The sequence below is a fragment of the Ochlerotatus camptorhynchus genome, unplaced genomic scaffold (assembly GCF_037179485.1).
Source record: "Ochlerotatus camptorhynchus isolate MF236.1 unplaced genomic scaffold, CSIRO-AGI_Acam_v1.1 ptg000241l, whole genome shotgun sequence".
In the NCBI taxonomy this organism is placed as follows: Eukaryota; Metazoa; Arthropoda; class Insecta; order Diptera; family Culicidae; genus Ochlerotatus; species Ochlerotatus camptorhynchus.
Window position 1 is genome coordinate 637,247 of NW_027040731.1, and position 25,274 is coordinate 662,520.

Consider the following 25,274-nt stretch of genomic DNA (forward strand, 5'->3'; position numbering starts at 1 on the left):
ACTCGATATAACGTAACGTTGCTGTATATCTAGGTACGACTGTAGAAGATACCAGGAAACCCGGGAAAAAACCAGGAATTTAAAATCAGAAATTCACTTGCCACCCTGTATATTAAAAACTAATGAAAAGTCCCAACAGAGCGATCCATCCCTGGGAGACACTATCGTCAAAAAAAAAAAAGATAAAAACATGAATTATTTTCCATGCCCCCCGCGCGAGAGCCTAAAATCCTAAAAGTCCACGTGGTTTGCTGACGGACAGCCCCCTGATCCATTTGATAATTGGCTTCTCTCGAAACAAACTTTGAGATCTACCCTACAGACGGTATAGTAAACACAGACCGGCGGATACGAATCTAGCGGAGCCAAACGAACTGTCAAAATGTTGAGCCAAACGGACAAACGAATAATGTGTGGAGAGTATTGTAATCCCGAACATGGTTTTCCGTTATTATGTTTTTAATGATAAAAAAACGTTTAATCTTCTTGGTGTCTTGGGTGCATTTATTCTTTATAATGCAAGAAATAAGCGCACCGAAGACACCAATAACATGAGACGTAAACGAGCACTTTTATCACACTTTTTAATAAGTTAAAATGCGATCATTTGTCCAGTTAGACGTGAAGTACGCAATAGATTCACATTGATCTAACACACAAAATAATCACTATTTGATCTCACAGAACTTTATTTTTGACACTGTTGACTCTGGGTTTTGTTTCAGACAAATTGGTTACATTCAAGATTCTCCGTAAGATTTGATTGCATACTTGTATCATTAACGGATTGAGAATAATAAACAAAATCGGCACTATTTTCACCGTCATGTTCATCCGGCTGTAGGAAAATTTCGTCAAGATATTCAATATCTTGATACTGCATACTTGATACTGCATACTTGATACTGTCGAGGTTTGTGGGCTTGGATGTATGTTCTCAATATCATCAACGTTATCCTCCATACTACGATCAGTGCGTTTTAGATGAGAAATTTGGTGGACATCTGAGTAGCAGGGAATCGCCCCGGAAACATTTCTGATTTTTCCTCCACAGTCCAAATATACATGCTCCTCGCCAAAGTGCAACTAAAATCGGTTTGAAAAGCTTTGTTGTTAAGTCTTCACTTGTGAAAAATAAGTTTACTTACGCTACAAAGTCGGTTACTTCCGACTATTCGAAAATCTTCCGGCAGTCCGCAAAACAGTTTTCATTGTTTCAGAATGCCATTCTTCGCGGGGAATCGGGAAAACCCAACATTTTTTATGCAATAGTGGGAATTATTCATGCATCCTTTATATAAACCGAGGGAGACGACTCTATCTACGATGCAGGAAATATTGTGTTTTGCTGTGGCTAGCTGTGCGTACACTGAGTAGATAGAAAGGAGATTTATCACGATTTTGAAGATTTCCTGCAAAAAGATGATGCGCGATGCAGAATGCGAGAAATGAAAGAAGATTTTTTGAAAATTTATTCGCTAGTGTGAGATTTATTGAGCATCTAAATTTTAGATGTGTCGCCCCCTCGATATAAAAACTTCATTTTCAAACCAAAATTAAAGCTTGTTTACATAACAGTTTGCTGCACTGAATACGAGTCATTCTATGTGTAAGCATTTGCAAGTGTTGCTAGACAATAGGAAAAATAATGTAAAAATAACCGTGCTGCCAATTTTACTGAATTTTTATCCGCCGGTCTGTGTTTACTATACCGTCTGTAATCTACCCCCGGTCCTAACAAATCTCTCCGCTAATCTCTTCTTCTGAGTATTTCTAGTCACAACTTCGACAAACCCTCTTCCCAGTTACAATTCAACGTTATTTACACACAACCTTTAATTAGATATAATTTGTCATCCTTATTTTTCAGAAAACCATGTACGGTGCCAATGTGATTATTTTCGAGGGCATCCTCACGTTTCACAATCCAGAGATTCTCAAGATGTTGGACATGAAAATCTTTGTCGATACGGATTCCGACGTTCGTCTTGCAAGACGCCTGAAGCGTGATATTCAACAACGCGGTCGAGACTTAGTGGGTGTATTAAAGCAATATTCAACAATGGTGAAACCAGCATACAGTAATTACATAGCTCCGACAATGGCACACGCCGATATAATCGTTCCACGCGGTTCTAGCAACGTTGTGGCTATTCAACTAATCGTTCAACACGTCCACACACAGCTCCAATTGGTAACATTAGTTTGTGTTTATTGTGTATGAACTAAGGTTTTTCTTTACTTCATTTTAGCGAGGGTTCAAACTACGAGAAGCACTGGCACATTCATACATCGGTCAACCGATGCCAGATTCTCTGAAACTTCTATCTATGACTCCACAAGTAGGAAATTTATTCACTTTCCATTGCAAAATCAATGCTATTATAATTCATATGTATGTTATGAGTAACGTTCATACGATTTATAACAGTATTGAGCATGCGCTTGAAATATGATTAATTACTTAGTTTTTGATTTGCATTTCTAGGTGAAAGGTCTTCACACATTTATTCGCAATGCCAGCACACCTCGAGATGAATTTATATTTTACTCAAAACGCTTGATCAGATTAGTGTTGGAATACGCTCTCAGTCTGCTGCCATTTAAGGATGTAGAGGTGGAAACTCCACAAGGCGTTCCATATGAGGGAAAACGTATGGCTTGTCAGAAAATCTGCGGTGTGTCTATCCTTCGTGCTGGAGAAACAATGGAGCAGGCCGTCAGTGATGTTTGCAAACATATAAGAATTGGAAAAATTCTTATTCAGACTAATCAACTAACGGGCGAACCGGAGGTAAGGTGTATTTTCAGTCATAATTTTAGGAAAAATCGACATTGTCCATTAAATTGGGTCGACATTGACCCAACTTTAGCCCAACATGGACTTGACATTTAGCTGATGTTTTTTTTTGCTGTTTCAAATTCAAATCAATTTACATTCATGTTTTTATCTACACGCTAAGATGCACTCGCTTAAAAATAACCATAAAAAGCGCCTAACCACCAATTCGGGATATCATCCCAACTTTATGGTATGGCCGTATGGTCGTACCATCTATGATATCGTTAGTGTATGGTACCCGTTTATTAAGGCAGGGCGTTGCCAGTTATACTGATGGCTACCCAGGAATCGAGAAACAGCTGATGGCTTATCCTGATATTTTCTGAAAATCGGGAAATATTTTTAGCCAGTCACCAAATAGGTCAAATTTTTTAACTTTTTATTTATTTTATTTTGGCTTGGAAGTTATTTTGTGATTCCTCCCAGAAAGTTATTTCGACATCCCTCGGAAGCTTCTGGTTTCGCTGGAAAGGTTCTTCCGTCATTTCCTGTCAGTTTTTTTTCCAACTTCCCCCGGAATATTGTGCTTACTTTCCCTAGAAGATTCTTCCGATTTCCACTGGAAATATCTTTCTTGCTTCCGGAGTTCTTTTCCCAACTTTTCCTAGAAGTTTCTATCGACTGTCCCGTAAACCCTCTGGCATTTGCTGGAAGAAGGTGCTGACCTTCTACAGAAGTTTCATACAGACTACCTTATGAAGTTTCTTCCGCATTCTCCAAGAAGTTCCTTTAAACTTCAACCGGAAGAATCTATAGATTTCTCTCAGAAGTTTCTTTCGTCTTTCTCTGGAAGTTTCTCCATTAGCTTCCTTCGATGGTTTTTACTGACTTGTATTGGAAGGTTTTTCTGAGCTTCTTCAAGCTTCCCCTGAATTTTTTTCCGGTTTCTAAAACCCTCTGGATGCGTCGTCTGATTTTTTTTCGAAAATTTCTTCAAAGTTTCCCCAGAAATCACCTAATATTGTCTTGGAAGTTCCCAGGATGTTTATCCGACTTTCTTTGAACGTTCTTCAAACTTCCTCCAGAAGAGCTTCTTTCTTCTTTCTCTGGAAGATGTTGTGCTTACTTCAGAAGCTAATTCAAATATTCTCCGAAAATTTTTTCGACTTCTCTTGGAAAGTAAATTTTCCGTTCTAGTCCAAAAGTTTATATTTCGCCTTGAAAAACGGTTTTTTTTAATAAATTAAAACAGTAAATACCATTAAATACCTATTTTTTTAAAACTTTTGATACCGATAAGTGGTAAGCGTGATTACCCCCTGTCCAAGGATGAGGGGCTTGATGATGATTTGTCTAGTGTCGCTTTGATTTTTTTTTTGCAATTTGTTGAAATTGTAGTTTTTCTCCAGTTCATTGATTTGAAAGGTTCATGCGAGTTAATTTCACGGAGCCGTAAATTGTAGTTTTATCATAATTTTAATATTAGCATAAAATAAAATAGTAATTTTAAATTCGCTTTTGTAATGCTAAGGTAAATAGTTTGCTTTGAGTGTGAAGTTAATTTATAAGAAAGTTCTAACAGTTTTTTTTTGCACTTCAAAACTTGACGGGTCATACCTCTAACATAGTAGCAGTGACAGTGTTGCATGTCCTAACAACAACTGCCTGCGACTAGTGTTCGTGGGCCGACAGGGCTGAATACGGGTCAATACTAACAAAACTCTAACACTAACATGACCCCGAAACTAACGTTCATCCATTGCACTAATAGTTATAATGTAGTTGTACTTTCCTAATAACCCATCTATCACAGACAAACAGACATAACACTCGCAGGTTGTTCATCGAATACGCATTTGACGGTCAATTTGAGTGTTTTTGGTTGGTGGTGCCGCCCCCTGTGGCGCGCACGGTCGGTTCCCTTGCGTTTGACGTATGCACACTAGCACCATCTGTTCAGCGTACTATCCATCACATGATACTCAACAGATGGCGGTAGTGTTTTAGGGACTATGTTTTGTGGAGAGAAATATTAAATGTGTTATTTCTGTTTGTCTGTGCATTTATGTTTCTTTTTCGTTGTGTGTGTGTGTGTGTGAGGGGCCCCCCCGGAGGGGGGTGGTTAATGTAACCAATACTAATACCTTTCGCTCTGTTCTTTTATTCGTTTTCTATATCCCTTCACCATCACCCCATATCCCATCATTTTGACGAGAGATGAGTTACTTGCATGGTGCATGCCCAAGTCGTACTACAGGATAATATGCTGAGCGTGGTTCTATCACAAAAACCACGCAGGAACGCAAATCGATAGAGCTGAGGAGTAATGAGGTAAATTCTACACAGTATTTTAAAAGAGCCAACTCTAAGCAGGTAATAATAGCAATTAATAATCAAACAACCATAAGAATAAATTTATTTATTTTAAATACAGTAATGACCCGATTTTGTCAGCCCCTCCGCGCTTCAAATTTTTTTCTGTCAATAATTTCACATAATCATAAATCTAATTTTTTCTCATTCGTCATTCGTTAAGAGGGATATTTAAAGTGCAGGTTCAAGAAGATTACTGAAAAAGGGCATGGGTTTTGTAGAACATTGGAAAACATTTTCAAAAAAGGGGGCTGACAAAATCGGGACATTACTGTATTCCATTTACATTTAAATGATTTACCACATATATATATATGGTCGTAATCTAATACACAGTTGATCACAATACGAGCCTAAAAGCTGCAGTGACCTAGTGAGCACCATAGCTCAAGTCGTCTGTTAGTATTGTGTATCGCATGGAGAGCCCAACCGAGATGCTAGCCTATTAAGACTGCAGTTGGTCAACTCTCGAAAAAAAAAGGTAAGTGGTAAGCGGGGATTTCAGGTATGTAAAGCCGTTGGTCCCCGGTTTATGAGTTGATGGGTCGAAAGGTAGAGGCCAGGTGTGGGAGCTGCCTCCCTGGCGTCGGTAGCATTGGTGCTCAGCCCGGAAAACAAGATCGACGGAAAACAAATCAAGGAAAAAAACCGATAAGCTTGAAAACAATATGACAACGCTGAAATGCACATATCTCAAAGTCGGTAAAGAATACCTAAAAAATACCGATAATCAAATAAAATGCACATACCTAAATTATCGGTAACTATGGATTACCAAAAATTATCGTTAAAAATGTCCTAATTTGTAGTAAAAAATAGCATACTTAGGCTGTGTTCCATTTGGCGAATTTTCACTTAAACTTGACAGATGGAAAATTTCCAAATTAACCTGCTATTCCAGCAGACTTATATCTGACAGACAAGGAATCAATTTTGACACACACCTTCTCGAAAATTGGCCGATCAACAACAGAGGGATTTTCGAACATTATAATTTAGTTTCGAAGTGTCAAATTTAAGTGAAAATTCACCAAATGGACCACAGCCTTAAAGTTAAAAGTAACGATTTTTATTGGTATGAAATAAAGATAATTCTAGGTAATCGTAGCTTAGAGTGTGCAAAAGTAACTTACACACTTAGATGCACATACCTTAAAGTCGGTAAAGAATACCTAGATATCGGTAAAAATTACCGATAATCGAAGAAACTGCACATACCAAAATTATCAATAATCATGGATAACCAATAATTAACGTAAAAAATAGCATATTTAAAGTAAAAAGTAACGATCTTTATCGGTAAAAATACCGATAATTTTAGTTAATCGTAGCTTAGAGTGCACAAAACTTGTAATGCACTGAAAACGAATCTTACTCAGAGAGTGAGTCGCTTTTATTCATTCGTATGGATAAATTTCTAAAAGCTAAGGTTAGGTACTCATACGTTGAGTGACCTATAATTTTAGAAATTTATCCATACGAATGAATAAAAGTGACTCACTACTGAGTTAAAGTGACTAACTATCTGAGCTAGTTTCGTTTTCAGTGTAATATGTATCTATATGTGTTTACATTCGAGTTTACATTATTCTTGCCTTGACAGTTCAGTATTTTAAACAGGTTTCCTAGGCAAACCAGCCTAGGAAACAAGGCTGAAAACCTCTTAAATGAAGAAACAAAAAAAAAAAGGTTTTCAATAACAAATTACATCTTATAACTAAAAACTTAAATTAAATCTTATCTAATTATAAATAGAATTTATCGTAGCAATTAAGGATTGCAACGATTTTTGTCTGAAATTATTAATTATTTTGTTGGACATTTGATCTAGAGTCTATACATTCGAAATTATGTGTACCTCGGTAGTACTGTACCAGGGAGGCAACTACAAAATCATCTTCTGAATTTTGTTCTGAATCCTTTGAAGTGCTTTTTTCCTAGTTAGGTTTTTGTTATAAGTCTAACAAAAGGATAAGGATTTAGATATAAGTCTTTAGTGGGAATGACATTGATGAAGACTGCACATTGTAGTCGACATACGTATCTGTCATGGATACCAAAATTAATAAAGTGGAATCAAATGGAAGATAATACTTTTTTTTGCTGTTTTATTTAAGCAGTCCGCAAAACAACCCAATTGCTTCAATTTTGAACTAATTTTATAATATAGATTGGATTTTTTTTTATTTGACAATCAATCCTTTTTGCAAACACTGTCGAATGCTTTTTCTATGTCTAGAAGAGCAACTCTAATTGAGCAGCCAGATTTGTTAAAACTAATTAAATTGGTAGCCCGAGTTGATGATGTCCATGGTGAAATCCAAACTGCTCATCTGCAAAAATTGAGTTCGTATTGATGTGAAGCATCATTCTATTTAAAATTATCCTTTCAGAAAGTTTACTTATTGAAGAAAGCAAACTTATTGGACGGTAGCTAGAAGCTTTTTTTGATGAGGATATAGAAAATTCCATCATCACCTGGAGCTTTCATATTTTGAAACTTTTTCGTTATAAACTTTACTTCGTCCAAGTCAGTCCCCCAGGAATCATTAAAAATATTATCCCGAGAGGAAATATTCAGATACTCCAGAGCCACCTGAATATTCGCACTCAAACTGAGGATGCAAAGATAAAGTCGACGAAGAGAGTACGTCAATGTTATTTAATGTTGTGCTCTAGAAAACATGAAGTGATAGGGCATATTAGCCAGTCATTTGTGGACTCTTCAAGGAATCAATCTTAAAGTAAAATATTCAAGATGTTGGACTTAGGAAAAAAAAAAATATGCGTGAAAACGAAAACTTACCTAAAACATTTCCGAGAATTTTTTTACAGTTTCAATTCAGAATTAGCATGCAATTATTTTCCCTCCCCTTGGCTAGTCTTTGCACCTTGTTGCTGGTGGGCGGGCTTAATTTCATGCTTTATAGTGGAGTGTTGGAGACGGTAGGTATATGACCGGTGTTCCTGGATCATGCCGCGATAGAATGGCGCCATAGGCAGGCGATGGGGATTACTAAGCTTCCCCTCTCTGACCAACCACTGCATGAAAGAACCAAAGATCTAGTCTAGCAGTGATAGTATCACACTGGTTACTCCTTTGTTTGAGAGCCGCGTTGTAGTCTGCTTACGTATAGGCACGGACGTTGTGTGCGATACTGCGGGGTTTTTCCGCAAATCACTCTTATTTTATTTATTTTTACGCAGATAGATTTATTTGAGTTTGCAAGGGAATTTTAAATTATACTGTTGAAATATTTCAGAAAGTGCCCAACAGTCATTCAATTTGCGTGAAAAACTTTCATTGTTGTTTTCATTGAAGTATTACTCAGGGAACAATGTTAAACACCATTTGTACATGGTATTGTAAATAATCTTATATGTGCTTCATTTTGATTTGGGATAAGTGTTTGAACTATGAAATACCCATACGTATTTTTGTGGTCCGACATAGTGGAAGCGTATGAGCGTAATAATTTAAAAATCAGCTAGGAAACTAACTTCAAAGTGAAGCATTTTAGTCACTTGAAGGTGTCACCTGGGTCGAACTAAGATATAATAAATGTAGGTCAAAGTCAAAAGTACTTGAAACACGTTTAATTTTAGATTACAAGCACACGTGCAGGTACTTAATAAAGCATGGGTTATGATCGATTAGGTGAATTAGAGATTTCAATATTTTATTAAATTAGACTAATGAGATATCATAATCATCAAATGAACTTAAATAAGAAAATTGAGAAAGTCTAATAACATTAAGTAGATTAACAAAAGAATTAGCATGCAGGGGGTCCGCTTAGGGAGGCAACTAACCTTTAAAGTTGTAGAATAAATCTTCCTATTTAGTCTTGAACTTCAATAAGAAAACGCAAGCAGACCAATAGCATTAAGCAGATTAACAAGGAGAGGAATAGTTTGGGAAATACGTAAAATACCTCTATGTGACAATTAATAACTTTTAATCTTTTGTAGTTATTGTTTTCCCCTGAGTTTATTGTTCTCGATTACTATATTATTCTCTCAATACGCGAAATTTCTGATATATGCGGTTAAAGCATTTGAGTTAACTTATTTCTTAGTGTTCAAGTACTTACATTTGTAAACAGCAGTTAATTCATGAACTAAACCCTACGTAACCGTAAAATCGATCTTTCCTTATGTGGCATTGATGCATGTTTAACTTTTCGCGGCTGTCGGATTCAACGTGCCTACGTCTACGGATCTTACGCAGAAATGATTCGCAATTCGGTAGAGCTTGCCAAAAGTTTTTTAAGCTTATGTAGTTTAGAATTTGTTCGGTACGGTCGCAAAATTTTGAAATGGTTAAAACGTGCGGTAAAATATCTTATTTGAAACAAAGCTCAATAGTAAAATAAGTAGAATATCAAGGGAGTAAACCAAAATTAATCAACTTGCCAACATATGCTATCACATTTATTTTGGTGACACTCTTTAAATGATAACAAGCCTTTTTTTCTCGCTTCGGTTGTTTTGCACGGCGTTGGGAATTAGCGCGGTTTGTGTAACTTACATACATGATTTAGATATTTCGTTCGAAACGGATTTACTTATTTAATCGGATTACTACGTGGATGTATCTGCGCGCACACGTCACAGCATTTTTGACGTAGAACTACGTCTTTGTCGACTATACTGGGGTGCAAATCAAAAAATATGTATGGTGAAGGAGTGTTAGGTTTTGAACGCTTGTAACTTTGTCATTTATAGATGAAATTAAAATCCAAATACGCCAATCGATAGGATATTACATTACGAACCTGCTTAAATTAATTTTTTTCCAATTTTTCTGTAATTAAACTATTGAAAATGTACAAATGATAATTTTATCACTGTTTTCATGAAATAAGCCTTTTTCCCAAACCCAGACATCATAAACGAATACCACTTGGTTGCATATCATTCTGCTTGAACATGAAAAGATATAAATCAGCGGTGCTCTCCTGCCTCTGCTCATTACCGCTTCGGGCGGTGTGGCACTAGGTCCTGCAGAAAGCAGGACTAAGTCAGCGGCTAAAGGTGGATCACGGCGTGTCCACCACAATGAGGAATGAGACTTGATAAAACGTGCATGTAAAACCTCCTCCCCCTTAACAACCTCACCCCCTCCCCCCTTAACAATAACCCGAAAAAGACATGGACTTTGACGATCATTTTTCCCGGGAAATAAATTTTAAGCAAACTACAATTATGTATAAACAATTGATTTTTTACATGCAGAGCCAACATTTTCAAAAAAACAATTGCTTAACAGGGACATACACTCGATGGATTACAAAAAACTGACTGTAAAACATGTCTGGTACCTCTATATATGCAATTATATTAACATCCAAAGTCCATCCTATTTTACATATTCTGCACAAAAGAAACTTTCTGCTCCACCCCATTCATAAAAAATGGCGGGAAATCATTATCAAGTTCGGTTGCACATCGTTCTGCTTGATCCTGAAAAGATATAAAACAGCGCTGCTGTCGTGCTTTTGCTCATTGTCGCCTCGGACGGCGTGGCACTTGGTCCTGTAGCAAGCAGGACCAAGTCAGTGGCTAAAGGTGAATCACGGCGTGACCACTATGAAGAATGCGACACAATGAGGAATGAGGAAAAGCAATGTATGTAAACCCCCTCCCCCTTCACAACAACCTCCCCTCCCCCTCAACAATAACCCGAAAAAGACATGGACTTTGACAATCACTTTTTTCCGGGAAATAAACAAACCACAATTATTAGTAAAAACAGAAGTTTTTCCCTTAATTTCTTCCGGCACCATAACTTTCAAATTTGAGAAAAAAGATTGCTTGAAAGACATATTCGATGATATTATGTTGATGGATTACACACCACTCACTGTAAAAGTAGTAGTAGTAAAATTTCGTTTATTTCTGTTGATTATGGTGTATACATTGATTTTACATTTCAATTGATTAGTCTATCTGACTCTTCATCTTTGTTCATTGGATATTCTAATTTAGTATTTGCGTATTTCATCTAGTTAACAGAATACCCCTTGGGAGGTGTCTTGTTTTAATTGAAAAATTTGATAACGAGTCTAACGTATGATCTGAAGATCTGATCTCAGACAGGTGTCTCTGAACCTTTCCAAGGAGACCGTTCGTCGCTCTTCGAGAGGCTGAAGGCCAGCCAAGCGGTGTACCTAAGAATTTCGGGTCCTGGACTGTTTAGGATCATCCCAAGCATCTTGTTCTGGAGTTTTTATGTGTTCCACACATTAATTGTTGCAACGTGATCAACAAATCAATATCCATGTGTCGTCCACATACGTAATATATGTACATATAAAAACCACAAAACCATGCGTGACCACACATACTATTCATTTGCGTATAAATATCATGTGTACTTCTGAGTGGATTCTGTTTATGTGTGGTCAAATGAAAATCATGTGGAATTTCACATTAATATATTTGTCAAGAAAAATGTTTAAATTGTTTTGAGTGAACCATAACCGAAACATTGAAATACTTGAAAATTTTAAGATAAAGTATAAAAGTCAAAAATGCATGAAAAACATCAATTTTGTGTGGTTCTACGTCATACTGCGGTCGTGTCTAGGACACAACCCTTTAATTTTGTCTATAGCTATCTTGAAACAATACACACGAATCCAGTGTTCAAGCTGCCAACATAGGCTAGTCCTTCTGCTGTATTGTCAAAGATAGAAGCAAAATTTATTCAAATGGGTCAAGTCTTGAAAATTAAGCTTTTTCAGGATTTTCAAGGTATTAATCAGATTATTCTTTTCATAATACCACGGAAGTTTCTTTGGAATTCGTTTGGAATTTTCTTATTAATTTCCATTGAATCATCGTTAGAATTGCGTTAAACTATACTGAGAATTCGATCCTCTTTGGATTCTTGTCAAAATTTTCTGTGTATTCTCTTTAGAAATCCTTCGGAACTTCATAAATACATTTCCCTTCGAATTTTCTTGATTTTTTTTTTTAAATTTTCCTCTGGTTTTCTTTTAATTAACCTTGGAATACGATTTTTTTTGTATTTATCTCCGAATTTTATTGAATTCTCTTCGCATAAATTCTTTTTTATAATTCTCTTTGAAAACTAATCTGCTCTTCCCGTTAAGATTCCTCCTTGAAGTTTTTCTCATAGGAATCACCTTTTCCAGGGTGTCGACTACCTGGAAAATATTTCTTAATCACAGGAACTTATCAATAAGTATGACTGACTTCGCTAGATTAATTACTCGGTGTAGGTTGAGAATGGTTGTTATTTTCAAATTTTAAATAGAGTTGCGAAATTACTTAAACAAAAGGGTATTTCGATGATTTTGGGCCTAATATAAATTCAGCTCTAACTGGGTGTTGGCACATTTCTAATCTTGAGGGTTCAACAAAAATCAATCCTTTGAGCGTATTGAGAGCGTCTTTGAGTAAATGAAATGATGGCGTTGTTTTTTCGACTAACCCGACTAACGATAAATATTGTTGACACCAATAATTTTTTTTATTGACTTCAATGAAAATAACTTTTGTTTCTATAATATATATAACTCATGGACCAAAACATATTTTCTTTGAAATGGCGAAACAATCTTTGAAACAACAATTTATATTTGTTGAATCAACTATTTTTATTTACTGAGTCAGCAATATTATTTTCTTTGCTTTGATATAGCGAAAAAATCTTTGAAGATACAAGTTTTATTTTTGACGTAGACTACGTCTTACGGGAAGGTACTGGGGGTAAAGGGTCGTCCATTAATTATGTCACACATTTGGGGGGGGGGGAGAGGGGGTTTTGAAAACTGTGACGAACCATGCAAAAAAAATTAAGGTCCATACAAAAAATGTGACGGTCGTGTCTTGTACACAACCCCACCAATTTTTTGAAGTATAAAATAAATTTGTAAATCAACCGTTGTTATTCATTGAGTGAACAATGCCCTAATAAACGGGTACCATACTCTAACGATATCATAGATGGTACGACCATCCCACATAAAGTTGGGATGATATCCCGATTTGGTGGTTAGGCTCTTCTTATGGTTATTGTTTATGCGGGTGGTTCAGTGATATTCCTATTTTGGTTTCAGTTGTCTGTCTTCTATTTTAAAAGAACAATTTTATTTTTTAGTATATTTATTCCATTTAAGTATTTAATACATTTGTATAATTACAAAATCTAAAATACTGTTTCACCGCTCGTTTGGGCATAATACCTATTAACTCAACCTAATTTTTTTACAAACTTGTTGAAAATGCTTCTAATGTGCATCTCCATGAAAATCGTATCAAAATTTAATTACATGTCTAAGATAATAATGGAAATGTAACATTAGCTCAACATCTCTAGAATATTATAAGATATGCAGTCAAGAAAACAAGCATTGCATTCTGTATATTACATTTTACTGATCCGCTGGTTCTACAGCGAGCAATACACGTAGCTGTTGCTAAAAGAACTTATGTTTCTACATGATTCCTGAATGTTATTTTCTAGTGAAAACCTGTCAAAACGTTAACTTTTACTAGGGTGCTCATATTGCTCCGTATGGTTGTTCTTCGGAGCAATAACTGAAATTTTTCAAACATAATTATTATTATTATTGAGTCTATCATATTTTATCCATATTTTGAACATTGTATATTATCAAACATATTCCAAAGCGTGAGCATGATCACAGCTATCATACATTTATGAATGTTTTTCATGTGTTATGATGTGTTTTCTTAGGGGGACCATATTGCCCCTATCTACCCTACATGTATTTTCTACGGTCTATGGTTAATTTAAAATATACGAATTGTACTTGTTTTGCGCTTAAAGTCCTTGCCATAAAATCAGTTCGTAATCTTTCTCTGTTGCTTTCTGTTCTCCGTCGTGGACACTCCTGTTGGCGAAGTATTTCCTTTAACGCCGTGCTACGGTTATCGTACCAGTGTTCGTGCCGCACCTCCTCGCTTTGCTATTGTCGGATTGACAACATTGCCCAGGTTGCGTACGAAGCAATGATACGAAGCAAACTTAAAACACGTTTTCCTCGGTTTGCTGATTTGTGCTATGGGACGGGCTTGTCATGAGCGGTAGTGTACCACTCTTCATGGGTTAGAGGTCCATGTGGTAGGGTTACGGTATGTAATGTGGGTCTAGTCCTTTCATTCGGCCTATCACGCAAATAAATAATTAATTAAGGAATATTACACAAAAAATAAGGAAAATATTGATCACTGATGGTTGATAAATGTGTACCACACACAAATCAATTTATATCACAACATTTCAATACATTTTCAGCTCTCGTAAGTAATAAAACTGGTTGAGAATATCACAATGTTCGGAGTTTTTAGCCGCCATGACTTATAAGGTTAAGATGGGAAGGTTGACTGACGATCATCAAATGGCCTGATTATGGCATTTATTGATTGGAATTACCTGATAATACACACTAGACGTAAAACTTACAGTTGCTGTTTGAATATTTTATGTTTATTTTAATTGTTTAACAACGTTTTCACAAGTAAAACATGGACCCAACTTTAGGGACACATTTCTTTTCTATGTTCCTAACTATGGCCCATGAAATTCATTTGACAGCATATAGCAATAAGAGTAACGTCAACAATGTTGTTTTGCATTTGGATGATAAGGAACGAACAGGAAGGGAGATTTTTTCTGCCAAACCTGTATAATGAACATCACAATGTTCTGATTTAGATATTCTGCGGTCAAAAGACGATAAGCGAAATTTTTTAATTTTTAATTTTTAAATTGAGTGATTTAATGTAGTTTTCGTAAAATTTTCTCTAAGAAATGTTTTGAGGAATGAAGAGCATTAAGTTAACAGTGATAGTGATAAAAAAAAATACATCAGAAAACGTTACCAAGAGCGTTTTTTTGAGGATCAAACAAGATAGGACGAAGTTGCATCCATAAATAGACCCAATTTGGGGACAATAGACCCATATTACATACATTTCCCTCGTGAGTTATTGTCTTAAAAAAAGTAAGTTTTTCAACTTTTCGTGGTTTCTGATAGCAAACGACATGATAAGCATATCTAAGCATACCATTTAGCAGTAGAATATCGTTTGCAGGTAAATTCATTGATGAGTTATGATTAAAAACGTAATCGATGGCTGCATATTAGACCGAGGTTAGGGACGTATACCCTATTTCATGAAAAAAAAATGTCCAGAAAGCACTAGTAATAGCTGATGGGGTTGTGTTACCAAAAACGGATAGGCATTGTACCTCTACCACTGAACCTTAGTCCTGACAACTCTATGAGCTTTACCTATAGGTGAGGCAGTGCCTCTTACGAATGTATTAGTAAGCGGGGCAAACTTTATGGGTGGTAGTGTGGCCCCGTGTACCCGAAGCTTCAGGCGCCAGAGACAATAAAGTTGCGACGTCACAATCACGATTTTTGTTCGGAGAGTTGGTTCTTGTGTCGTCACCACTTTTCATCTCCGAAAATGTTTCGTAGTATTGCTCTCAAACACAAACAAACACTATCATATGCCACTCCAGGATTTTGCAGTAATGAAAAGCGCCCATTACACATGTCAATATATTGACAAACATCGTATTGTCAATTTTTCTTACAATATTATCAATACATAAATATTGACAACATTAATGACAACACACTAAAGCACTCGTTACACGGGTCAATATATTGAAAGTAAATTGACACACTGACAATATTATTGAAAAGGTAATATTGATGACGATGGATTGATGACGAGTATTGTTGAAAAACTGATTTTCATTGCACTTTGTCAATATTCTTCCCCTACCCAAGGGGAGGGAGAACGTACGTCATTTAGATCGACTGACTCACAATGCACCTTTGCCCATGTAGCGAGGCATGCAGTGTTGCCATTTGTTTAAATCTTCGTGTGTGATATAAGATCGATTTCAAACTAAATAAAAAATGTATTTTTTTATAGTCAACAATCACCCAGGCTTCGTTTATATGGATGTACATTTTCTACAAAATCACAAGCATAATCATGTTATTTTTTTACTTCAAAATAACATAAATATTATCAGCGTTTCACATACCTACACGTAACGTAAATTAATTATTATATGTATGATTTTCATTTATGAATGTTTAACAAAACGCACTCGACAATCGATTTTTATTAAATTTGAAACATTTGGAAGTACATGTCATGTGATCTGTTGTCCTGTGCATTTTCTGTGTCCTGTCAAACAGTTACAACATTTGGTATTTGAATGACAAGTCGCAAAATAACTCACGTTCACGGTACTTCCTATGTTAATTAATAAACTATATGTGTGGCCATTAATACAGTTTGTATGACACATTACATTAACTTTCTTGCACGTCTTCTGGTCATTAGTTTACTTTAATAATCATCAATAGTAATTTTTCAGAAAGTATAAGAGGATTTTCATCATGATAAATATAGTGTATCATTAAGATAAAACCACAGACAAACAGACATAACACTCGCAAGTTGTTCATCGAACAAGCATTTAACGGTCAATTTAAAAGTATCGTAGTTGGTAGTACCGCCACCTGTGGCGCGCATACTCAATTCTTTTGCGTTTGACGTTTACGCACTACCGCCATCTGTTCAGCGTACTACCCACCACACTGTACTCAACAGATGGCGGTAATGTTTTAGCGACGATGTTTTACAGTGAGAAATATTCAATGAGTTATGTCTGTTTGTCTGTGATAAAACTAAGCATTATATGTATGGGCAACATTAGGTAAACGTTATTCTTCTAACGAAACAGGAGAGTTCAGTGATATCAAAAATAAAATTGGATGCTATAATTAATCACCTAGTTCATTCATCATTCTGTAAACAACATTCCTTTAAATTTATATGAGAACTTAAGAATAGACTTGGACTAGATCATTATATAACACTATTTATTCTAAAAATCCTGGAAAATAATTTAAAATGTGCAAGTATAAGTTGGGTGAAAATTGGTTTCTATATATATCTACTAAATCAGGACTCCGCTGTTTGGTAGTTTTTAAACTACGGAACTGTTCGGTAAAAGTTTACAAATCAGTGGAAAATTTTAAAATTTGGAGATTTTTAAACCCCTTTTAAAGATACAAATCAAATTTGTTGATTTTTTTTTGTTTGGCAAAATTTACCGCCTTCGGTGAATCGAATTCAGTGTGTAGCTAGTATTTTCTATACAAACAGGTCCAGCAATCGTTTCTGTTTGGACCCGAATGCAAACGTTAACTCTATACACACTTTCGTTCGCTGATCCATGTTTTTTTGTGTGCAGGAATTGAGACATGTAATATTGACTATTGAAGTAAAAAGGCTTCTAACGTGTTGCCATTAATGTTGTCAATATTCGTATATTAATGATATTGATGACGAAATTTACGGTTTTTTGTCAATACATTCTGAGGATTGACAAAATGAAATTAAAATCAGCTTTTCGTCAATACTTGCCATCAATTATCGTCTTCAATATCACCTTTTCAATATTATTGTCAGTATGTCAATTTAATGTCAATATATTGATATGTGTAATGGGCGCTTTATGTTGCTATTTATCGCTATTTATACCTTCGAAGGGTATACATAGCGGGACCGTGGGCTTCGTGGTCGGGCGGTTAGCGGCGTCACCCGAGTTCAGGCGGATTGTGAGTGCCATGAAGTGAGGATTCCATTCCCGCTCCAGCCGGTGGAACTTTTCGCAACCCGAATATTTCCCTACTGGTCACTTGATGTTGTATGTTGTCCGTTGTATAGTGTTAAGTGTTCAGTATGTGCAATCTCTGGTTGAAAACGGTGTCAATTGTCTGTTTTTCAATAGGAATTGGTTCCTTGCGATGAAAACAAGAATGACAACTGTATCAAAAAAGACAATCACGACGTCATTGAACCGTTGCGAGCGAAAATGGTACTAAATCCGCTAGAGTTTATTTTACAGGAGACGCTCTTATTCAAAATACTTTAATAATAAAATCAATTCATCAAATTTTCTCAACTAAATTGCATAAATATGTTGCAGAGGAGTTAAATAAATGTGATCATACAAAAAATAACAAAATTTGGCTGATAAACTCGAAAGTTTTTGTGTCTGTTGATGTGCAACAAAATTTACCGCATCCAGAAAATGTTGCCAGCAAAAGTGGTACATTGGTAAGCGTGACTGCTTTCTCACCCCAATGGGTCTGGGTTCAATCCCAGTCGAGGTCGGTGGGATTTTTCTGAGGCATAAAAATCTCTGGTCACGTCTTCCTTCGGAAGGGAAGTAAAGCCATTGGTCCCGGCCCATGTATGTTGTTGAATGGGTGCGATATCCTACGCAGGTGTGGAAGCTGCCTTCCTGCATATTCGATTACCGTCAATGGATGGCAATCGATGTCCGTCGGTGATTGGCACTAGATTGCGGAACAGAGACCGACGTTAAATAAAGGAAAGAAAAAAGAAAAAAAGTGGTACATGTTCATGATATTTCCAGTACGGGATATCTCGTGAACTTGGATATATGAAATGCTACCGTCTTCAGCATAGTTTTTCATGTGATCAAGGTCTTCCGGATGTTATACAGATTAGTTCAGAATTCTCTCACTACGTAGCGCTAGCGTCCATATGATCTTCCTGCATATGCTGCTATATCTTAACATTCTGACTGTGTAAGAAGATGCTATCTTCGAAAAAGTTGTACAGGTGATAAAGGCCCTCAGAATGCTAGACTCTGAACTAGCTCACTATGCAGCGCTTGTGTGCATACTAATGTACAGCTATCCCTCCATATATGTGCATAAAGGGTGATACGGTCAAAATTTGGTCAAGGGAAAACGCGTGTAAATCAGTGAAATCGTTTATTTAAAAAATCAAATTAAATTTCTTTTTCAAGTTCAATTAGTATAAAATTCAGGAAAAATATTCAGTTAGGCTTCCGCTTTTCCAAATCCGAATTGCCGGGCCTTACGCTTGACCCCTGCCATCAGATTTTGTATAGCCACCTTGTCCACCTTCTTCGCCGCAGAAAGCCAGTTTGCCTTGAACTGCTGCTCGCCCTTAGCAGTTTTTTTGGTCTTCTTTAGGTTCCGCTTGACAATAGCCCAGTATTTCTCAATTGGGCGGAGCTCTGGCGTGTTGGGAGGGTTCTTGTCCTTGGGAACCACCTGCACGTTGTTGGCGGCGTACCACTCCATGGCCTTTTTACCGTAATGGCAAGATGCCAAATCCGGCCAAAACAGTACGGAACAACCGTGTTTCTTCAGGAAAGGTAACGGTTGATTTGGCAACTTTTAGCGATTTTGCCAACTTTGCGTGCGAGTAGCTCGGATTTTCGCGATGCGCGAGCAAAATTTTGATACGCTGCTCTTCTTGCTTGGACGGCATTTTGACAACTGAAGAGTGAAATCCAAAATCAAAATAGGAGCAACATTCTACACACACACACCTTCAAAATGAGGGGTGTTCAGGTTTTTTAAATGCAAAATTGAAAGAAGTACGTCAAGTTGATATTGACCAAATTTTGACCGTATCACCCTTTAATATGGAACGCCTTGCTCCCCCTATCCCAGCAATTTTTAAAATTTGTTTGTTTGTATGGGCCGTGGATTATTGCCAACAAACAAACAACCGCCCCCCCACCCCTAAGGCGATCGTTTCGTTGATTATAATAGATACTGCATAATAGGTAGCAGGGTTACTTCCACTCACTTGCTATAAAAACATACTTTTCGGAATTATGCAATCATTAGATGATATGTTGTACTTGTAAGTAACGAGAAGAGGATGAAAATTATGTGTTTGACTCATAAAACCTGTCAATTTCGCTTTCAGAGCGTCACAATAAGCGATCTTATGATTCGTGATCGTTCACTCAGAGTGAGCACTCACGAGTCATAAAATCGCTGATTGTGACGCACTGAAAGCAATATTGACAGATTTTATGTGTCAAACACACGCTTTACATCCTCTTCTTGTAACTTACAAGTACTAATTATCACTATATACCTCATGTCTCATGATTTCATAATTCCAAAAAACTTTTTTTTATAGCAAGTGAGTGGAAGTAACCCTGCTAGGTAGTCAGAGCACTCTTGTGAACTGTCAAATATAACACAAAAAGTTTGCATTAGCGTGACGACAACTCAGTACTTTTTTGAAAAACTTTCGACAAACATACATATATAAAGGTTATGTTGATAGCTGATTGATCCAACTTTAGCACGAAGTGAGCCTGCTATTATTTAGCATAATATCAAATATATTATATTAACAATATGATCAACTCTTTCGCTTAGCTGGCGAACCGAATTTTTAGCGATGAAAGCGCCTCTGTGGTCAAAAAAGGCTACCAATGTATTTGTTTATCGTCACGAGGGGTAAACCAAATGAAAATTTGTTTAGTATTTCAAATGAATGTATTTCAGCATTTTATATTATTTGATGACAACAGTGACATGTCAGATAAATTTTAAAGCAATATACACAATGTAATTAATGAAAATAATTTGACTCTTACTTTTGTAATAAGTGCTATATTCGCACCCCTCGATTGTAATTGATTGATTATTGCTGACCTTTTTCAACGCTAGATGGTGCGTGAGGTAATATTTTGCGGGTCGCCATTGCAACATTTGGAAAAGGCATGAATGGATCATATTGTTAATATGATATATTTGATAATATGCTTATATTATATTACAATTAATCAAACTAATTTATGACTGTTGTAAACAGGGTTACTTCCACTCACTTGCTATACATTTTTTTTTTCAGAATTATGAAATCATGAGATGGTATAGTGATAATTAGTGCTTGTAAGTTACAAAATGAGGACGTGAAGTATGTGTTTGACACATAAAATCTGTCAATATTGCTTTCAGTGCGTCACAAACAGCAATTTTACGACTCGTGAGTGCTCACTCTGAGTGAACGCTCACGAATCATAAGATCGTTTATTGTGACGATCTGAAAGCAAAATTGACAGGTTTTATGAGTCAAACACATACATTAAACCCTCTTCTTATTACTTACAAGTACAGCATATAATTATATCATCTAATGATTGCATAATTCCGAAAAATATGTTTTTATAACAAGTGAGTGGAAGCAACCCTGGTTGTAAGTAATCTATTTTAGGATCAATAATGCTACCTACTAACATAAATATATCATTTATTAATTTTTCAGCTGTATTATTTACGGCTCCCTAAGGACATAAAAGATTATAGAGTAATATTGATGGACGCTACTGTTGCTACTGGTGCTGCTGGTAAGATCACACTACATTTGTTTAAATTTTATCATTTTAAACATTTGAATGTTTTCAGCTATTATGGCTATCCGAGTGTTGCTCGATCATGACGTCCCAGAGAAAAATATAATGTTAGTTTCACTGTTGATGGCCGAGATTGGTGTTCATTCTATAGCATACGCCTTTCCAAAAGTTCAAATTGTTACTTCTGCTCTAGATCCTGAAATCAATGAGAAATTTTATGTCATCCCCGGTATCGGTAATTTTGGTGATAGATATTTTGGTACTGAACCTACTGACGGAGAAGTATTGTATGAATAGGGTGCGGTGTTAATTCGTCATACTCAACTATGTTTCAACATCCCGCATCAAATAAGTCTGTACAATTGATTTTAAACCAATCCTAAGGGGCCCGGCATTAATTACGGCACGTGAAATTAAGATTGTCACTGAATATTACACCCTCTTAGAGTGTGACATAATGTATGCATCATCCCTAACTTACATTATGAGCAAAAATGTTAACGCAATCATTGGAAGAAGTTTTTGACTTGAACGAAGGAAATGAACTCCATATAACAAAGTAGCGCAACGCCCCTGTACTAGTATAATGAAACGCAGAATTATTAACGGTGTGAAAAAAAACTTGTTTGTATTTTTTTTATATATCACAGATTCTAACAAAGTAGCGCAACGCACCTGTACTAGTATAATAAAACGCTGAATTATTAACGGTGTGAAAAAACTTGTTTGCATTTTTTATATATCACAGATTCTTAGTGTTCCGTCCGGAGAAGGTGGACGACATGTAAATTGAATTTTCCAACAATCTTCTTCTTCTTCTGTTCCGCAATCGAGTACAAATCACCGACGGACATCGATTGTTGACTGCAATCGAATAGCCAGGGAGGCAGCTTCCACATCAGGGTAGATGTGGCACCCATCAACCACATGAGCCGGGACCAACGGTGTTGCCGTCGCAGTCAGGCCTGAAAGGGTTGCGGCAGCATAACTACCGTAAACGCGCCCCTTTGCTGCGCCCCTTTTTGAGGTTTCTTGTCGTCGCTGCTGCAGTGAGACGCATACACGCATGTACGCATTGGCGTACATGCTCTTTACTCCTATGAGAAAATCCATAAGCAAACGTCAGACTGTGCGTGAAACATGTACTATCCTTTCGCTCCACCGAAAGTTCTGTTGTGATAAGCGCAGTACAGAGAAAGGAAACAACGTGTAGTACGATTGATTAACTAACTCGGAATGAAACTTTATTTCTGCTTTTTGAAGTATACAGCAATCAGTGTACTTGTGTGTGTGAAAAGAAGAGTGTGAAGATAACATATATAGCACTGATATAAAAACGATCCTGTCTTTGTTGTGATTGAAATGACAAGAGTCTAACACTCCTCCTAAACGAGACGGTATCGGTAATGGACCTGATGCCGATCGGGTTCCTGTGTCTCTCTAACTTAATCTGCTCCAAGGGCTTAGCCATCATGTCCGCTTCCATTTCGGATGTTGGAATGTACTTCAGATCGATGACTTTACGTTACTGCAGATCCTTAGCGAATGCGTGTTTAGTATCGATAAGTTTCGATCGCTTCCCAATGCGGTCCGACTCCACTAGCTTGATGCAAGACTGGTTGTCTTCCCACACAGAGATGGGCAGAAGCTGCTCCTCGTTGATGTCCTTTGAAAGCTTCAGATGCCACAGAAGTTCCTGGCATCCCTCCGCCAAGGTGATGAATTCCGCTTCTGCCAACGATAGCGCAACGCAAGATTGCTTGCGCGTGCCCCATTTCACCTATCCGCCGCCATACTTTTTGAGAAAACCGGAGTTCGATTTTCTGTCTTCTTCGTTGCTGGCCCAGTCGGCATCAACGAAACATTCAAGGCCTTCCTCTGCCTAGATGCAGCCGCAGATCCTTTGTACCTTTGAGGTATCTTAAGACACGTTTAGCTTCGATCCAATCACGGGGTTGGCTTGGTCACTTTGCGGCCCTGTAGCGATGTGCTGACGCAGATGTCCGGACGAGTATTGACCGCGATGTATAACAAACTACCAATCAACCTACAATAGGAAGTGTTGTTAGGTAACTCTTCCTCCTCCTCCTTTTGTTTCACATAAGCCGGGTCAAGGGGAATCTTGGAAGTTTTCGCACCCTCATGTCCGAACCTGGTAACGAGCTTCTCGATGTAGTTCTGTCGACAGAGCGTGTAGTGATCTCTGTCTTTCTCCACGTGGATGCCGAGGAACTGCCGCAACTCACCGAGACTGGATAGCTTGAAGTGCATTTGTAGTACACTGCAGATCTCCTGAAACTCACGAATGGCAGAACACAACGATATCATCAACGTAGATTATCGTGTGTGGCAGGGTAATTTCTCAAAAATGGATTATACCATCTGTGTTCTGTTTATGGCCGTACGACTGCGCCCATTCATTTAACGCACGGCGGCTCTTTATCCAGGATTCTCTAATCAAGCCGCTACCATAAAATACTATCAAAGTTACACACCTTTGTATTATCCTTATGGGCGGAGTTGCAGTGCGCTTATGAGTGACGCGCTTCGACCGTCACCAAATGAGATTTAACATAAGCGCGACAATAAGATGAACATTGACTTTCCGTTCCGCTCACGCACGTATAGGCAAGAATCTGCATCGGCTGCACGAAACTGCATCTGTTGAAGCACACTGTCTTTTTTCTTATTCCAGACGCGCGCCGACTGTTTGAGGCAATATATGCTACGCCTGAGGCGGCACATCCATCCGTTGTCCGCAGCAAATCCCGGTGGCTGCTTCATATATATGTCCTCTTTGAGCTCGGCATACAAGTACGCTGTTTTAATATCGAGATGCTTAACAAGCATACCTTCTCTGCTTGCAATCGTCAGCATCGTTCGTAGGGTTGACTGTCTGACAACGGGGGCAAACACCTCGTCGAAATCACAGCCGTACTGTTGCGAGCACCCCTGCGCAACGAGCCACGCCTTATACCGCACGGTTTGGCCGGTTTCGTTTTTCTTTTTCTTGAAGGTCCACCTACATCCGATGGCCTTCTTACCCGGAGGCAGTTGGACTAGATCCTACGTTTGGTGCTCGTTGAGAGAAGCCATCTCTTCCTCCATCGCTGCTTGCCAGGCTGACTTGTCGGGGCTATACTTATCGCTTCATTGTAACTTCTGGGATCGTCGATGCTATGAGTCGTGGCACCTATCATGTCAGCGTACCTCACTGGTGGCTTTACCTTAGTTGAACGCTCGGAACTTCTCGTTGGCTGTCCAACTTCTTCTCCATCAGCATAGGATCATCATTGCTGAATCCATGGAAACTGTCGTCTGATTTTTCCATCAAATCTTCAACGGCATCTTCCATCGCATCTGCATCGGCATCCTCTTCAACGATTGGTGGATCTGGCGGCTTCAGCTGATGAAACTTGAACTCGACCGTATCGCTCTCCTCGTTGCTCGATGTGTTTTCTGGGCCACGGGCTACGGGTGTTCCATCTATGAATCTTGCATCACGATTTACAATTACTTTCGTCGTTGATCGGTCTAGGAACCTGTAGGCCTTATGTTCCGTAGAATAGCCCATAAACGTTAGCTTTTGGGCTGTTTCGCTGAGCTTCTTGCGTTTTTGTTTCGGTATGTGAACCCACGCGGTACTACCAACAATCAATACGAAACTAACGATTTTAAATTGGCTCACCACTTTAGTAGCCTATTGGTCCCAAGCAAACGATTAACGTACCCTATTCTAGTTGAAATTCTATTACTACACTATGTTTGTTTTGATTCGCTATGAAAGTTTGACAGATAACATCAGGGGTGTGTGGATTCATGCAGAACATGCAGGGGTGAGTGAAATAGCTTGGGACTGCT

General features: G+C 37.5%; 1 protein-coding gene across 1 annotated transcript in view; it reads left to right on the plus strand.

The window, feature by feature from the left end:
- The window catches only part of l(2)k01209 (lethal (2) k01209), a 46,039-nt gene extending 23,974 nt beyond the window's left edge, over positions 1-22,065 (plus strand). Inside the window, exons 4-8 of the mRNA XM_065225938.1 lie at positions 1,871-2,194; positions 2,253-2,342; positions 2,489-2,794; positions 21,326-21,407; positions 21,466-22,065. Of these exons, the coding sequence (XP_065082010.1) occupies positions 1,871-2,194; positions 2,253-2,342; positions 2,489-2,794; positions 21,326-21,407; positions 21,466-21,710 (1,047 nt within the window). The 3' untranslated portion in view covers positions 21,711-22,065. The remainder of the gene's footprint in view (positions 1-1,870; positions 2,195-2,252; positions 2,343-2,488; positions 2,795-21,325; positions 21,408-21,465) is intronic.
- Positions 22,066-25,274: the final 3,209 nt, after the last annotated feature.